Source organism: Sparus aurata, chromosome 4 (assembly GCF_900880675.1).
Source record: "Sparus aurata chromosome 4, fSpaAur1.1, whole genome shotgun sequence".
Lineage (NCBI taxonomy): Eukaryota > Metazoa > Chordata > Actinopteri > Spariformes > Sparidae > Sparus > Sparus aurata.
This window is the reverse complement of record NC_044190.1, coordinates 23,226,713-23,244,009: the sequence shown is the minus strand read 5'-3', so window position 1 is coordinate 23,244,009 and position 17,297 is coordinate 23,226,713. Positions and strand designations below refer to the sequence as shown.

Below are 17,297 nucleotides of genomic sequence, written 5' to 3'. Positions count from 1 at the left end.
ACATTACAGTGCATCTACACCTGTGTGCTACGGGGTGAGTTGAGAATACAATACAAACTTTAACAATCTAACACTGTAGTTACACCTCACTGCAGGCATTTCTTTTCATTTTGAGTTCTACTGTTTTAATTGTTAATGGGGAATTCCTGCATTTTTAAACATGGGTCCAACAATTTACATGTTTTGGTGCATAACCGATTCATACTTACCAAAGGTTTTACCAAAGCAGATTACCTCGGATGCTACGTAATCCTGTGAGGTAACTGTGACTGTCAAGTTATGTTAACTAAAACTGCTGTTTTTGCAGATGACAGGCTGAGGTTGTCTGACAATATTAGGGAAACAATTTCAACAGAGACAGACCTTTCTCTTAAATGATAAGATCTGGTTTGTCCCACTCATGGAGAAGTCTCGCTCTTAAATCTTGCAGACGACGAAAATTCGCAAGCACCTTCTCTCCAACTCTGACTCACTTTTCGTGAGTCAGAGTTGGAGAGAAGAGTGCTTGCTGTTGCCACTGACAGGCTGAGGTTGTTATTCCAACTGTCATCATTACAGAAATGCTCACTGTGGAAGCATACGACATTATTTTTGTAACCAGGAGTGCAATTCTTGTCAAGGAGAGTCTCGCTCTGAAATCTCGCGAGGGGAGCAGTTACAGTTGTTGCCACATCTATGCTGTCAAAATCAGTCAGCCATGACTTTGGAAGTACAATTTCTGTAGGTAAACTTCAAAACTCTTCTCTCCAACTCTGACTCACATTTCCACGGTCATCCTCCCGCAGCAGCTCACGGCGTGCGAGATCTCCGAACGAGATTTGTGTTTCTTGTTACAAAAACGATCTTATTACGTAACAGGAAGGTCTCTCTGTGTAGTAATCATTTCCATGTTGTCAGACACTTAGAATAACAACCTCAGCCTGACAGCCGCAAACACAACCACTTTTTTAGTGGATGTTACTTTGACAGTTGTAGTTGTCCCACAGGATTGCATTGCAGCGGTGTTGCATCTGCCAGCTGAGGCGATCTACTGGACTGATTCCAAACCCTTTAAATGTGTAATATGGGGTTCAGATTTAAAAACACCAGAATTCCACTTTAATATAATTGAACATTATCACTAACAAAACATGTCAATCATTGGATTTTTATGCACAACAAAACCATGATACCAAAAAATAACTTACAAAGGCAGCTTACGGAATATGGATTTGAATTTGACTTTACGACAGATGTTCATGGGGATTCTGCTTTATATGTACAGTACATACACAATATGATGTCCATATTTTAACACCTACATTATGTAAATATATGAAAGGCAACTATTCATTTTATGGCTTGTAAAGTCATATTATGTCATTGCCATTGTTCTCATCAGTGCTGTCCTTTACACAAATGATCACTGCAGCACCCTCAGCTGTCTGCCTCATTTCTTGTAAAAGCAAAATACACTTCATTAGAGGTCAGAAGAAAAATAGATCCGTTGTGGAGATCTGAAAGACAGCTTTTTTCTTTCTTTACCTTTCTTGTAACAGACCGTGAGTGTGCTATTAAAAGCCGCCCAGCCCTTTGAATTACTACAAAGTCTAATTCTCACATTTTGTATAATGTGTTGTGCCTATGATTACTTAATGTACCGTGTGCTGTCAGATTAGCATTAGCAGTTTCTACTGGAGGTACGGATGATTTTGGTGGCAGTTTATGTCTCACACGCAGGGTTGATGCTTCTTTTAGATAGTTAAAGCTGGTGTTAAATGGATAATATTACAGTCACTCAGGCACTTGTAACATCAATTGTTTTATATGATAAAGGATCTAATTACAAACACATTATCATTGGCTTTGTACACAACCTCTTCAAAACACAGTTTTAAAGTCATTGTTACAATATATGAGGTTATATAATGCATCAGGGAACAGCGTGTACCCCAAGCTCAGGGATGCATTTAATATCTTATGAGTGTTTTCTTTTATAATTCACTGTTAGTAGGCACAGAAATGTGTTTGACTGAAATTAGCATCATTAGCAGAGAGGCTGAGAACCACTGATGCCTCCGTGGCTCTATCGTTTCCTGTTATCTGCTTCCTAGAAAAAAAACAAATGAACATTTTAAAAATAGAAAAGCAAAAGCCTGACAGAAGCGCTTGGATTGTTTCCGAGAAGAAAAAATAGGAGCAATTGGAAAGACATACAGAAAAAAATAAACTTGCCAAAATAACAAAAATTAAAAACCAAAAGAAATCCATGAAAATCGGGGTGGCCTGAACAAAAACCTGCGACAAATAAACATTTCACGTCGATTTTCTGCTGTTATTCTCCCGCTCAACGTGCCAGAAGTAATTTAAATAATGTCTCACTGCGGCAGCGTGAATTCAACAGGCCGTGCTGACGCTGACCTTAACTAATGAACATTTGCCCACATGACCTTCCGACTCACAGTCACAAATGACAGCCCACATGGAGGCACATATTGAACACTGCCCTGACTTCTATGCCTCTACAACGCTCTTTCACAGCCTCTAACCTAGTGGTGCTCCTTCAAGGACAACCCTCATGTGTTTTCTTTTTATTCCTCAAGGCTATTCTGACACATTTTTTTTCGCTTTTCTTGCCTCCCTTCAAGGATAAGTTCACCCAAAAGTAAAAATTCAGTCATTGCACTCAGCTTCACAGCAAAACAGAGTTGCAGCATTCTCCTAAACAAATAAAGTAGATTTGAGGGAGGGGACACAAGTTACAAGTTTACGCTAATGCTCTTAGCGTGAGTAGCTACAGTAAGTAACCTGGCTTAAACAAGGGCGTAAATAATGTGTTTTCAAATCAATTAGGGATCCCTGGACTTCCTGACACTTGGATTATGCCAGACAAGCTTTATGGAGCCATTTTATGTTTCTTGGTTTTGTTTGGTTTGGATTCTTCATCTACTTCAGTTGTTTAGGAGATTATTTCGACAGTGTTTTTCTGTGAAGCTCCAGAAATGTTTTGTTGACCCCTGACTTTCCATCGGCACAAGGGTGAGTAGATGATGATTTATTTTTTGTTTTTGGGCGGACTTATTCTTTAATTTTCCTTTTGTTAATTGTGTGGAAAAGTAGCTGTCTTGCTTTGGTTTGAATGTCGGCTTATGTCAGGTTCTGTCGGTTTCAAACGTCCTGAGGCACACCAAACAGCCAGCCAAAATCTTAACAGAGAGAAAAAAATGATTTTTCTTTTTAGGGTATGGAATTAGCTTCTGTGTTAGAAAATGAATGTATGCAAAGTGTGATATAGTAAATTAAAAACTCATTTATTACTGCAATAATAACCTATGCTTGTAACAAATTGTCATAGCACAGCTGGACTGTTATCTGAAATGTGAAATGGTGATCAAAACTTCTTTCAACATGTAGGTTGTAAGTTAAAGTGTAGAAATGTTTAAATCCTGCTTGTCAAGTTAAGCTTGACGCTTTTGCAGGACCTGAATTCTAACGTGGAACTGTGTGCACAGTCTAGTACAAACAACAATCAGCAGAATCAAAAGATTAAAAGAATGTTGTGTCGTCCTTGTTTGCCTGCATGCTGTTTTTTTTTTTTTTTTAATCGGTTTCATCTGTTTTCCTCCTCTCATCTCTCCATATCTCACTCCTCTGATTTATTTTTGCGGCCTGCGATCGCTCTCTGCAGTGCATTCCCTCTCTAACAAGAGGCTGTTTGTTGGAGCAATATTGACAACAAGAGGGAACACATTAGCACTTGAGAGACAGCGGACCACTGGGGATGTGTAAACAGTAGCAACATGATGCTCATCGATAAGGTGAATGGATCTGTATAGATGACCAAAAAATAAGACACGCGCACTCCAACAGGAGGGCCCTGTAATCATGACAACCTACGCTGGCTCTATTGATCTGAAATGTAAGCGGGGAGGCTCAGTTGCCTCGATGTGTGACAGCCGTGGAAGGTGAAACTACTGCATTTGGTTGTTCACACCCCACTGATAACAAACACATGATATTCCCACTCCCCACACTGTGTTTCCTTCCCTCTCGGGGCCAACAGCTGACGTATCTGGTTCCTCAGAGATTCATGAGGACAAGGGACGATGGCCGAGACCACCTCCCTATCTACTACGAGCCCGGCCTTGTTTGAATGATGATTCACACAGGCAGGGAGGTCACTGGCCTGGAGACACTGTTAATGGGGGAGACACGCAAAATAGTACAGGAGTGTAGAGCTGCGTGTGTGGATGTGTGTGAATGTCTACGGAGAGGAGGGGTGGCGTTCACGTGAGGCTGCTTTGTGGAGCACATCATCTGTAATCTATCATTCAAGTCAAGCGGAGGAGGAGAGCTCTTCGTGCTCGGTATCTCAAACAATCGGTAGCCTTCGCACACCAGCAGCCGTACTACTGAGTAGTGAACAAATTGAAAATCGTTGGCATATTTAGAACTGTTAAGATCTTTGTAAACTATGAAAGAATATTTCTTTTGACCATGGTCGGTTTTGGGTTAAGGTTATTTTAATTAATGTTACTGTTAATAGAGAGAGATCAAGTCTGTAGACTGTATTAAAAAAGCCTTTTTGCTCAACAAACTAAATCTATTTTTAGGAAGTAGTATTCTAATAACTTTCCAATAAAGTGCAGCAATTTAAAGGCCCCAGTATGTGACTTTGGAGAGAGATAGTCTCAGTCCCAGCTAGTCAAATCCAGATGCTTTAAGAGATTTAAAGATTGGTTGTTGTTCAGGTTAAACCACACTTAACCAAAAGAAATGTACACCAAATCTGTATTTGATGAGCTGGTAATGAGACTCAACGACCAAATATATTTCTCCAGAATCATCTTTTGCATGTTGTAGCTATTTCCCATCTCTCCCATGGTGATAATAATAATAACTCACTGCTGTATTGATGTACAGAAATCTAGATGATGATGCATGTGCCACAGAGAAATTCATTCTGCACAGCTTGGTTACATGAAATCTTTGCAAATCCAGTCTGAGAAATCCATTATAAATATAAGCACTTTGTTAAAAACAGTTTTTTTTTTCCAGAGTTAGGTTTTACAATTACATTACATTACAATATACACAATACACATATATATGATAATATTCAGAGGTTATACCTTCACCTCTGCATTCAGCAGTGCTTTTTTTTTTTTTTTTTTTTTTTTTACAGTTCGTGCAAACAAATTCCCACCAATTACAGACAGTGACACACAGAAATATAAATAAGGACTGAAAGGGCAGGAAAATTATCTTAGTTTACCTGAATCAGTGTCTCAGGTACAGCCTCAACAATAGTTAGAGTTCTGCAAAGGTTGTGTTTATTGCAGGGCTGATTTACAGGATCACATGCACTTAACATATAGGCGTACATATTGTGCTGTTAATGAGATACAACTAGCTGAAAAACTCCAGCTTTTTATCAAGCCTACAATAAATCCTACCTTCAGGAAGATTGACATTTCAGAGAGACTATTTATCGACTATATTTTTTGTTTTAGCTGCTAATGACTGAGTGTAAAATAAGATTCAACATACAAAGATAACTTACAATACGCACTTAAGCATGAAATGCGTAGCATTGTAATAGATCAACTACCAAAGTACATATTAACAGTTGACATGAGCTCCAGCTCGACCAACGACGCCATTAAGATGCTATTTAAAGCCCCTGTACAGACTTTTCATTTAGTGTTGATTTTGGCGGCCCCGCTGGACGAAAGCGGTAGTGTTTTGCCGGAATGGAGACTGCATTTCTCATGAGCTCTAGCGCCCACTGTTGTGAAGACGTTTGTCTGGCCGGCGCGTGTAGATTTGTTTTGGAAACGTCAGAAAGACGACGGGACTTGCTTTGAAAACTTTTTTTTTTTTTTAATTTTTTTAGCAGCTATCTGCAGCGTGCATATGGACGAGGTAATGTGTCTATTTGTATTTCTACTTAATATAATATGCCGCCGGTGAATCAAAGTAATGCTGCTGTTGCACTGCAATTTCCCAGCTATATATATTACCCACGGTGCTACAGAGCTAGCGTTACAGCAAAGTCACAGTGATTGTGATGGATGTTTTGTTCTAAGTAAGAAACTGAATCATTTATAATGACAGAGGATATTACCGATGCATCGTTGCAGGTCGGCTGGGCTGATACACACAGCTGAAATGGATGCGTGATCTAAGACATTTGTTGTTGTTTTCACGAGTGTAGTATCTAGAGCTAATCTAGTGGTAACGTTAGCCAGCTCTGTTGTAACAACATAAATTCATGTATTGCTGTAAACTACGTCCCGCATTACATTTCATAAATGAAATAACATTTACAAACCTGTCTAGGAGGAATCGGGCGAATTCTGGATCCGACCCTCCCTTCAAGTCCCGCAACTCTCTCCATCTCTGGAAGGAATCGCCAATGTTTATCCGTGTTTTAGCCCTAGCTCGATCGGATTCCCTCTTGGCCTTTCGTTGGTCTTCGGTTCGAATTCTTTTTCTTTTCTTTGTCTCATTATCAGCCATGACAAAAATTTTAGCTCGGTTAGCACTGGCTAGCGTAGCAACAAAACAGCTATGCCGTATCCTGAATGTCGCCAGTTCCGGTCTGACTGCCGTAAAGCGTTTCGTCAGTGGTCCGACCCGACCAATGCCTTTCAGAGGTATAGAATTAGACTACTTAGAAAAAGCGTATCTTCATGCTGATGGGCTCATTTGCTGTTGTAGGTAACAGAGACACATCAGCAGAAACCAGAGACTTTTGCATATCCAGTTAAAAACTCGGTACAGGGGCTTTAACAGTCCAGTTTCCAGGATTGAGAATGCTCTATTATCAGTAAATGGAATATAATATTCCTAATTATGTTTTCATTTGTCTTTCAACACCTGAAACTAAGAATTGTTTTTGGGGGGGAATGAGCCCCTCTGAATATTTACAGCGGGAGTGGGTACTCTTTTAAAGGGTCTACTGATAGACAGACCGTAGGATTCATTGCAGTACTGTTGAATTAGACTGCAATACATTTGTGTTCCTAATAAACTGGCAGGTGAGTTCCGTTGAAATAAAAAAATTGAGATCAATTGTGCAGGATATATGTATAATCAGGGTGTCATGCATGCTGTGCCACTAATAAGAGAAACATTCATTCAACAGGTTCATATTCCGATGTATAGAGTAGAAAACTTACAAGAATGACTTGACATCCAGCCCTCTGTGGCGGATCTGCTCCACCATGTGATCCCAGCTGCCAGGATTTGACCTTGATCGGCCTGCCCCTCCTCCTCTGTACCGGGAGGCTCCAGCCGGACTCCCCCGGACCCCGCGTGGGCCCCCGCGATGGCCTCCGCCGCCTGGGCCCGTATGAAGCTGGCCAAGGCTCTGAGAGGTGACTGGGGGGTCGTTAGGACCCGGCGGGGGCTGGTGAGTGAGGGGCTGTTGGAGGCTCTGCTGCCGGACCAAGGGCCGGGGGCGCGCCACAGCCGAGGACGGGATGTGCTCCAGGGTGGACGCGGTCGAGAGGGAAGCATCCCCGAAACTGAGCAGACACATGGGAGCGTCGAGGGAAAGAGACGGATGAAACAAGGAAGACATCGGAGTTAGAGGTGACACGAGGGACACAGGAGAGGACAGGGCAGGTCGGAAGGATCAAAGAAAATATTAAAGTGTGGAGAGAATTTGGGAGCACATGATCGTGTGAATATCAAATGGAAGGCGTTGCGGATAAAGATGGCAAAAAATACAGCACATATTGAGATGTGGGAACAGAGTGTTCGCAGTGAATATCAAAGGAAGAGACGCTCAAGAGAGAACACACAACCAAGAAGATCAGTGGACGAAAGAGAGAGGAGGGAGAGAGAGAAGAACAGAGTTTTGAAAAAGATTCAGATTACAGTAAAACATCTGCATGAAAACAACTGTGTAGGGTTTCGAGCTGATGCTGCATGACAGTGTCGGAGTGTTTGCTGGCATGCAGCATGTAAACATTCAATTATTCTTCTCCAACCTGGTGTAAAAACAAACCTCTGATTAAGTGGGATTAGATTCATGCTGAAGTCAAAGTATCATAGTCACTGACTTGAATTTGTGCTCGCGATCTGCGGCCGCTAAATTGTTTCTGTGCATTACCTCTCTCCCTAATTAGCCGTGACCTACTTCTACCTTCTCGCCTTGATGCCTTTTTTCGCTTCCACCAGTCGATCTCTACGGTCCTTTTTCGGCTCCTGCTCTGTTTTCCCTCCCAGCTTCTCCCCTTTACCTTCGTGCTTCTGAGCTCAACTGCTCTCCATCTCCTGAGTCCATTCATCTTTTCTACACCCTCAGCCCCTCACATCAATCTTTCTCCACACCATCCCCAGTCGCTGTTCTTTAAGTCTGCGGTCTAATTACCGGTCTGCTACTCTTACAATCATGTAATAGTGCTTCACCCCTTATCCTCCCTTCAATCACTGCCCTGCCTGATAACTGTAAGCTTGTGCTAAACAGCTCTGTCTGAAAGCTAATGCTGCGAGGGAGGATTTACTGCCTGGACTTGAGTTGTGTTCGCAGCGCTCTTAAGCATTAACTCGGCTCTAACTCTGCTGGAGAGCCAGGAGACAAACCCCCCCGTGGTTTGTCTCAGCCATGCTGGATCAAGTAAATACAAGGCAGAGCTCATATACATGCACTCATGCAGGCCTGCTGTCTCTCATACACACTCACATATTGCACGCCATTAGGTATTTCCTGAGGATGGGCTTTGATCAGAATGTTTATTTACTTGTGCATAAAATGTTCACTGAATTAATGAATCAGCGTATAAAAGTCGTTTGCTGGATTTCCGTTGAACAGAAGTGTTTTGAGAGTTTTGAAGTGGGAGGAGGGCATTCTGGGGCATTTAGGGTTTCAGAATTAAAAGTCTTATTTATGTTTTTGCATAGATAACATTAGGCAACTGTTGGTTGGCGCACCTCCAAGGCTTGGATGAAGCTCCAATATGAATCATGAGAACAAAAGATGAGCAACTGCATTCAAAAAACATCTGGTTCTTTGATAAAACGCCAGTGGTACCAGCCTGTGTGCTTATAAAAACCTGACTGGAGAAGTTAACGTTGAGGTGCATTTCAATAAAAAGAAAATACCCAGGAGCTTAAAACTTTTACGTGAGCTGCTGCCTGCAAGTGTAAACCGAAGTCTCCCCTTCACTTTAAAAGTATAACAAATTACATTTCTGCACAAAACAGTTCAACTTTCGGTTCCTTGGAAATATTGGACGACTTGGGCAAGTTGGACACAATGTTTTGTTTCCAAAAGCAAAAAAAAGAACTGTTGCTGTTTCGCACCTCCTTGCCATAGAAACGGCACTGTTGGGTTTTGTAGTAGAGCCACTCACCATCACAAACTCCCGAAAGACAACATTTCAGTTCAGTGAAATAATTAATTTTCATGAACCTTACACCATTGTGAATCATCCAGGAGACTCTGTTGGGAAGCACTGAGGACATCATTAGGAGAAAACTGACAATAAGTCACAGTAGGGGGTAAAAAAAACTTCACAACCAAAAGCTCCTCACTCCTTTTCATGCTCAGAGAGCTGTATAGCTTCAGCGGTGGAACGATACATCTAGTGCATGATTAAAAATCTATTGACGTTGATGCAGAGTGAGAATATCGAACCATCTTTAGTTTGCGTCTTTATTTGGAAATTTCCCTGGCACACGACGTCAGCATTACCGTCTAAGTGCACCTTCTTCCTAAGTACTGCTAGCGCCACACAGGTAATGGCAAGCAGCCAAAAAAAGACAAAGAGGATATTTACTCTGCTCTCAGGAATTAATCAGCAGTGTGGAAATTTTCTGGACTTTGGAGAAAAGACGAGTCAACAGAATAATGGGGCATCTCACTCAGCAGTCTAACTTCACTAACTTCGGTCGACCTGTTCCAACAATGCTGGGCTGAAAAAATCGTGCCTGCTGGCTGAAACTCAACTGTGCTGTTCTGTCATAAGATTCAGAGACAGAAAGAAAGTTGAAATAAATAAAACGTGATTTATATGCTATGAGCAGGGTATTTGTTCGAGTTATATATGACATTTGTTAAAATTTTGACAAGCTCTCTTGTGAACCAGCCTTTCCCCCTCCTTATGATGATACATCGTTCCTCTAGTGAAATCACGATACTGGTCAGGGCAGGCGGACATAAGTAAAATGGAAAGTAAGAGGAAATGTACGAAAGCGTGACATCACGTTTTAAAGCAGCTATTGTTCTTGAACATGTGAGCATATAAACCAAACACTGCAGCTGCGGCACAGTTAAGTGTTCACATGAAGAATATATCAAAAGGTCCAGTGACACATGTAGAAATCTGGATACATGGTGGCATTAGCCAGACATCTGGGAGCCAGTCCACATGCTAATACATTTTGTCAGTCGGTGTCTTTTGAAATTCATTCATGAATAATTTATTCAGAAAATGCCAAATGCCACAACACAGAGTCCGTTCCTCACTGTGATATCCTTGATTCTTCTATCTTACTGTACATCTTTATTGTCTTCTCTGTACAGCACCAGCAGCAGTCATTCACATGCCCTGAGCATGAGGGCTCTTTATCAGCTGTATCCTATTACTGACTTAGAGGGTTATTTTCACATTTCTTCGTGCTTGAAAGTCAATTAAGATGACTATAAACCTTGAATGATTTTGTAATTAAGGAAAATTGAGGAGGGTGAAAAACAAGGAGACAGAGTCAGAGAGAGAAAAAAAAATTACCAACAGTGAAGAGTGAATGAGAGAGAGAGAGAGAGAGAGAGAGAGAGAGAGAGAGAGAGAGAGAGAGAGGGAGAGAGAGAGAGGGAGAGAGAGAGCGGGGAGGTGGGGAGAGAGGTTAATGCCCAAAAATAGAAACCAATTCCAGAGGAGAAATGGAAATACAGGTAGATCTGAAAGGAGGAGTAGAAAGGGAGCAAAACAGAAGAGTGACAGAGGAGGATAATACAGGAGGAGAAGTGAAATTCAAATTCTATTTCACATCTAATTGTCATATTGCTTAAAAGCCACGCACTGTATCATTATAAGATTTATTCAAATCTTTATGAATATCAGTCAAAAATGCCCAGTGATTCATTCATAGTGTGTGGAGGTGGTGTATAATGTCACACTGAGGGAAAAATCTTAGTTCTGAAGGCAGAGTTTTGCTCTTTTGTTTCCTGTGGATCTTCAGTATCACGGACAGATTATCAACACAAAGCTGGCTGACAATTAACAGATGAGTCAATGAATGAATGAATGGAAGGAGAACTTTAACAGCTCTGCTGTGCATCTACACTCAACTTTGCTCAGATTTACTGAATTAACTGTTTACGCAACAGTTAGGTTATCTGGGCTACGATTTACATATTGAGATCTTATATCTATTATTCAGTGCTGCTGCTGCTGATATTTTCCAAAAAGCACCAAGCTCTCCACATCCAACTCATACATATGGGACAGATTATTATTTGAGTTCAGAGCGTTTAGACAGTTTTGTTTGCAGCATCTCGGCTCTGATCTCATCACTGCTTGAGAGGGGACGTTTAAAGTTCAGCACAGCTGGGGATCAGGAAGTGATGAGAGCAAAGCTTTGGGTTATTTTGTTTTGCTCAGTGTTTGTCTGCAGCCTCTTGTTTACTTCTGCGATTTGAAGGTGGTGTTACTAAAGGACTGTGTGAACTGTCTGATGTCAGTTGGGGTAAACCACATGGACTGAAGCCAAGGCTCCCAACAAAGGTGTCCCACAATCAATCTGGTTGGTTTTGACATGGTTAAAAACAGGTAGTCAGATTTTTCGAGGCCAGTTGTCAGGATTTAATGTTGCCAGTTGACGTTTCTGCAACACATCTATCTATAAATGCACGGAATCTCTGTCTGTCTGTGTGTGTGTGTGTGTGTGTGTGTATATGTGTCTGTTAGTCAAATATCTCTGCGGATAAGGATCACACTGACCCGAGACTTTCAACATGGCTGCTGTGTGGTTCATTGGTGTGCATCTAAGCATTTGTTTGGGCTGCAATGATACCGTGAATAAATTATTTCATGAATGCTTTACAAATTCCACCGAGCATAGTCCACCAGAGCCACCACAGTCACGTGAGCACCAGAGCCAATCACTGCACACCATGGCCACGTGCGCACCAGAGCCAATCACTGCAGAGCTCAAGCCCACGACATACCTGAAGAAACAAGCTGATTTATACCTGCAGCGGCGCGAGCTGGACCGGGATTTTGCTGGCGGTTCGGTCCGTTCTGTTCTGTTCTGTGCATCTAAACTGACTGCTGTGGATTAATGAGATTAAACGAGTCCGGACCGAGTCTGATTGGGTCTGAGGAGATCCGGAGACGCGTGGACAACAAAGTGGAATCGGAATCTGTGGATGTTCGTGTGTAGCTAGCCGCTAGCTAGCTGCTAGCCGCGACGGACCGGACGCATTGGCACGTCCAAAACCGGACCTAGGGTAAATAATGTCTGCGCTTTTTCGCGAACATTGCCGTCACGTTTGCTTTGTGTCTGGTGCAGGAAGAAACGGTAAAAACGGGCTTTTGTCACGAAAGTGTCCAAGCAGCAAGTTTGGTTGTTGAGGAACAGGAAGTTTTGGGAGGGACCTAGGCGGATGATTGACATGCAACGACGGTCGGTGGATAGACAGCGATATTGAGAGTTGAGAGATTTGTGACATTTAGCGTGTTTGGAGTGTGTAGTTAGTGTGTTATGTAGTGTTTGGTGTAGTGTGTTTAGTGTGTAGTGGAGTCGGTTTTTTGTTTAATGAGTCAGAATGAGGAGAAGCTGAATGTGGAGCAGGCAGTGCAGCTCTTCATTCAGCTGGAAGGAACTCAGGCAGACCTGAGCATTGCCTGCATTTAAATGTAAATAGTTACATATAACTTTGTACATTTTTTCAATGTATGCACAAATTTAGCAAACAACAATTTATATTTGCATTATAAGTAAAAAAAAATGGTTTGTTAAACATATTTGTGGTTTTCACAGTAAAAAAATCTAACTTTTTCTACTCGGATTTTATGTTTTTTTGTGATTTTAGGTCCATTGTGTTAATACAGTATGTCAAAATGAAAAAAGAACTGTACAGTCACACATGTGAGGTTGTGCTGAAAATAATGACACCAAGTAAATAGCTTTTAAGGTGAAATATAATGGCAAAATCAAAAATAGTCAAAAACAGCCAATTATACCCTGGAATATCGGATGTCACAACAAACCTAAATATCCCTGACGTCCCACCTTCAAACACAGCCTCATTTGGCCATCCATGAAAAAGCTGCTTAACCTCCCACTTTTTTATAGGAATACACTTTTCTTACGGGCACTGCACTAGCACATCCAAGGTGACATTTGTACCAAACTTGGTATATCAAGTTCACATTATGTCTTTATGTGCCACCTTTCACATCAGGTGGTGGAGGGGTTGGTAAGTGGCATTATTACAAGCCATCAAGGCTGCCCAACGGCTGATGGCAATTCTATTCACACCACTTGATACTTTTAAGGACACCTGGGACATTTCCATCCATTTTTGTATTGACCAAAACTGGCTGTTCTGATTGTCACAGGAAGTCGGATCTTTTAATCCGTGATCGGATATAATAGAAAATTCAGCCTGAACAAATGTAAACTTGCAACAATGGGAAACATTCAGTTTGAACATATGTGGTTTTGCAGACATATACTTTTACTTGTACATTTATTGTGGAGATCGAGTTGACTTCTACATGATTTCAGAATTTGTACGTCCTCAGTGTTACTTTTCATTGAAACATGGGACTCTCCTGGATAATCTAACAATCCGATTTTTATTACTTTTTTATTACTTCTCTTTTGGCCATGACTTAGGCACGATGGATAGATTTAAATCCTACAGTAGTTAACATCTACCTCAAAGTTCCTATGTACACAGGCTTGTATCTTCAACTTTTTATCAAGAAACCAGATACCAAAGAACCAGAGCAAAGAACAACACTGAGGATATTTAGTTTCATGCTGATCCGAATGCTGAATAAAACAATCGGGAAGTTTGGTTCAGGAATCAAGGGTTGGAAACAGCTCAGAATAATTTGCAACTCAGTTACCATTCCTTGTTGTTTAGTGTATGTGTTACCTTGTGAGGCAGCTGGATTTGCAAGGTCACATGATCAAGCGTGAATCCACCTCGCCAGGCTTCAAAATATATGCTTGCAGTGGTTTGGACCAGTCAGCATCCTTTGGGGAAGTACTGGAAGCTTAGGGTTTAGGTGACTGTGAGAGGCAACCGTTAGTTCAAAGACCAGAATGGCGACTCCTAAAGAGGTTAGCTTAGATGCTTCTATAGCATCAGTTAAATCAGTACTCATCAAAAGTTGGCCATTGATAGACAGATGGTCATCCAATCATCTGCCATCAAGTAGTCTTTGAAAGTGTCTGCCCTTTTCAAAAAGTTTCCAAGGACGACTTCTCAGATTATTCTGTTTAAGAAACCATCTGGTGTGTCAGGATAAACAATCGGCTGATTAAATTAAATATCAGCTGGCTCTAGTGGTAACCAGTAGAGAATCCATGTGACTGCTACTATCAATTTGACTGACTGTTGTTTAAACATAACTGCAGAAACAGCGCACCTTCTCGGCTATTTGCAGAGGTTGGTACACAGTGAACTTTGGTTGAAATGAAGCTGCACGGTTGTATGTGTATCACTGGCCCTAATAAAGCTGCTCCACTCCTGTTTATGAAACCACCCACACGGAGTTTAAGAAGCTGCTACTTCAGATGAGCAAGCACGCCATTTTTGAAGATTTTTCTGTGGGCATCTGTTTCGTTTGAAATCCTCAAAAGTGTCACAGCCTTCAGTAAATTGGAGCCTGCAGTGGAACAGTATGACCATGTGGATTCACTTTGCCTGAGACTGGCCTGACATCAGCTGGTGGAAGGTTGGCAGCTGACATAAAAATTGTTTTGTTGTGTGAGTGACGAAGCTCTATGTAGTCGAGAGACTTCAACCAGCCGTTACTCATGCATCACGGGTACATTCCACAAAGCAGCTGCTTTCTCTTGCAGACCTGCCCTGTGTTGTTTTCATCTGCATGGTGTCAAAAATAGCTTTTGTTGATGTCCATCTTTAACTGTACATGCAACAATGCCATTCATGGTGTCTTTACAAACTCCTATTTGATATCCACACCATGCTGTCGTCGTGCCCCTCATGCGTGCCCCCTGTCACCATGCGCCACTCACTTGCCAAACCGCAGGCCTCCGGCATGCATGTGGCTCTGGACCGTCTGCCAGCGCCCGGCCTTGCTGCCCCCCGTCACCATGCTCCGAACGCTGTCACTGCGACTGGGCCCTGCCCCAGTACTAGAGCAAGCACCACCCCCGCCGTCGCTGGCCCCTGGCGAGGGTCCAGCACCGCCCTGCCCACCCTTATCCATGGCCCCACTGGGGAGGAACAGTGGGGTGGATCGGATACAAAGAAACACCGACAGACAGAAAGGAGAGGATACAAAGAGGAGAGAGAGAGATAGAGAGAGAGACGGACAGACGAGAGACAGACGCACAGACGTACAGAGCCGGAGAGCAAAAATTCATCAGTAAAGTTAGTCACACCAGTGAGTAAGACACTTTGTGAGCTCTCGTTTCAGCCACAAGTGTCCTGTATACAACAAAAACCAGGAGAAGCCACTGCTGGTCGGCCAGACAGTCACTAAAACAGCAGTGAAGAGGTCTGGGCTGGGATTTACTGTGAAGCAGTGTGAGTAAATTGGACAGCACAGTTGCTTTTTCTGAGGACACTTGGCTGAGAGAAAAACACAGCTTCCAAAGTACAAATGTTCTGTTCAAAGCTGCAAACAGTTGATGGCCAACAGATTACTTTCTTCGCTGTATTGTAAAGCCCAATTCACTTGTAGTGCACAATATTAGCAAAGCAAAGAGGTAGGATTTTGTCCTTGAGGGAACTTGGTCTTATTGCAGCTGCTTAGTCCATTAAAAACAATTTCATAAACATTTGAGGTGAGAAAATAGGCCCCAGAGTATTGGGAGTTTGGATATACAGCAGGTCCAGCTTTCCACTCCACACGGGGGACAGCAATGACCAATCTGCTGTCTCCGTGAATTGCACATAATAGCTGAGTAATGATGCAGATGCGTCGTCTTCAAATTATAACCTGCAGATGCAGGTGATGATAACAAAGCACTAATGTCTCTGTAATCTCACAGCAACTCACCTACAGCTCATGATGAAAACTCATTATCTAATGACTTTGTGTAAAGAATTTTCCACGGTAAGATCCCGCAAATTATTTGTCATAATGCATCCTAACCCACCCCAACAGACCTCGATTGAGACGTCACAGAGACAAGTGCAAACACAACGTCGACTCCAACACAGGGACCCTCTGCTGAGTGAGGACAAACCATGGAACAAACAGCTGCACACTGGAACAATGTCTTCGACAACATTCAGACATTTAGTGTAGGCTGACGGTAAAATGAATGAATTCTCACTGAGCGATGAGACATTTTCTGGCTACCTTGCTTCTACTACCACTTGCACATTTCCACACCCCAAACATCTCTCTTGTTTAATTGTATTCATCTCTTCTATTTCTTTGTTGAGTTGATTTTTCTTTTGAGTTTTTAATGTTCTAATGCATTGTCTTTGAATTCTATCTGAGTTTGAAATGTGAAATGTGCGAAGAAACTTGTTTTGCCCATATCTCCTATCCGCCAATATCTCGATAGCACAGGGAAAGAAATAGTTGAATCACTGACTCGCTATTACACATCTTGGAATTGCCATTATTATCATCTTAGTAATCACACAACTCCCTGCTGATTCTAAATAGTTTAAACGTCACTGCACAGATAAAATATAAATGATAACCCCTGTGGTTTTGAAAGAGTTGAATGAGTTTTGTGTAGAATGATGGATGTTGATACGGAACTGATGTTTTACCATCCAAACACTTAATTGCTGTACTGCACATGATGGAAAAATTGCCAGTATCAATGGAAAAGGACTAAGTAGACCAGAATCAGGACAGTGCAGTACTATGGGAACAGTGACAAACACAGGGAGTTGGGAAAAGGGGAAAGGAGCAAATACACATAACGACTTCACATTCACCAAAAAACACAACACAACACTGAGAGAAGTAGAACAGAGACCACCCCAATAAAAGAACAGTTGAACATTTTGGGACATACGCTTATTAGCTTTCTGGTGTAGAGTTCGATGAGAATATTGATACCACTTTTAAATCAGTCTGTTAAATATGAAGCTTCAGCCAGTTGCCGTAAAGCTTAGCATAGCATAAAGACTG

General features: G+C 41.9%; 1 protein-coding gene across 4 annotated transcripts in view; it reads right to left on the bottom strand.

The window, feature by feature from the left end:
* Positions 1-17,297, bottom strand: part of syt7b (synaptotagmin VIIb) — a 117,433-nt gene that overhangs the window by 33,346 nt on the left and 66,790 nt on the right. For 3 of the 4 annotated variants that reach the window (XM_030414042.1, XM_030414041.1, XM_030414044.1), the window contains 2 exons: positions 15,211-15,411; positions 7,164-7,511 (listed from right to left, as the gene is read on the bottom strand). In XM_030414042.1, the coding sequence (XP_030269902.1) occupies positions 7,164-7,511; positions 15,211-15,411 (549 nt within the window). The remainder of the gene's footprint in view (positions 1-7,163; positions 7,512-15,210; positions 15,412-17,297) is intronic. The other variant, XM_030414043.1, reaches the window with a different exon arrangement.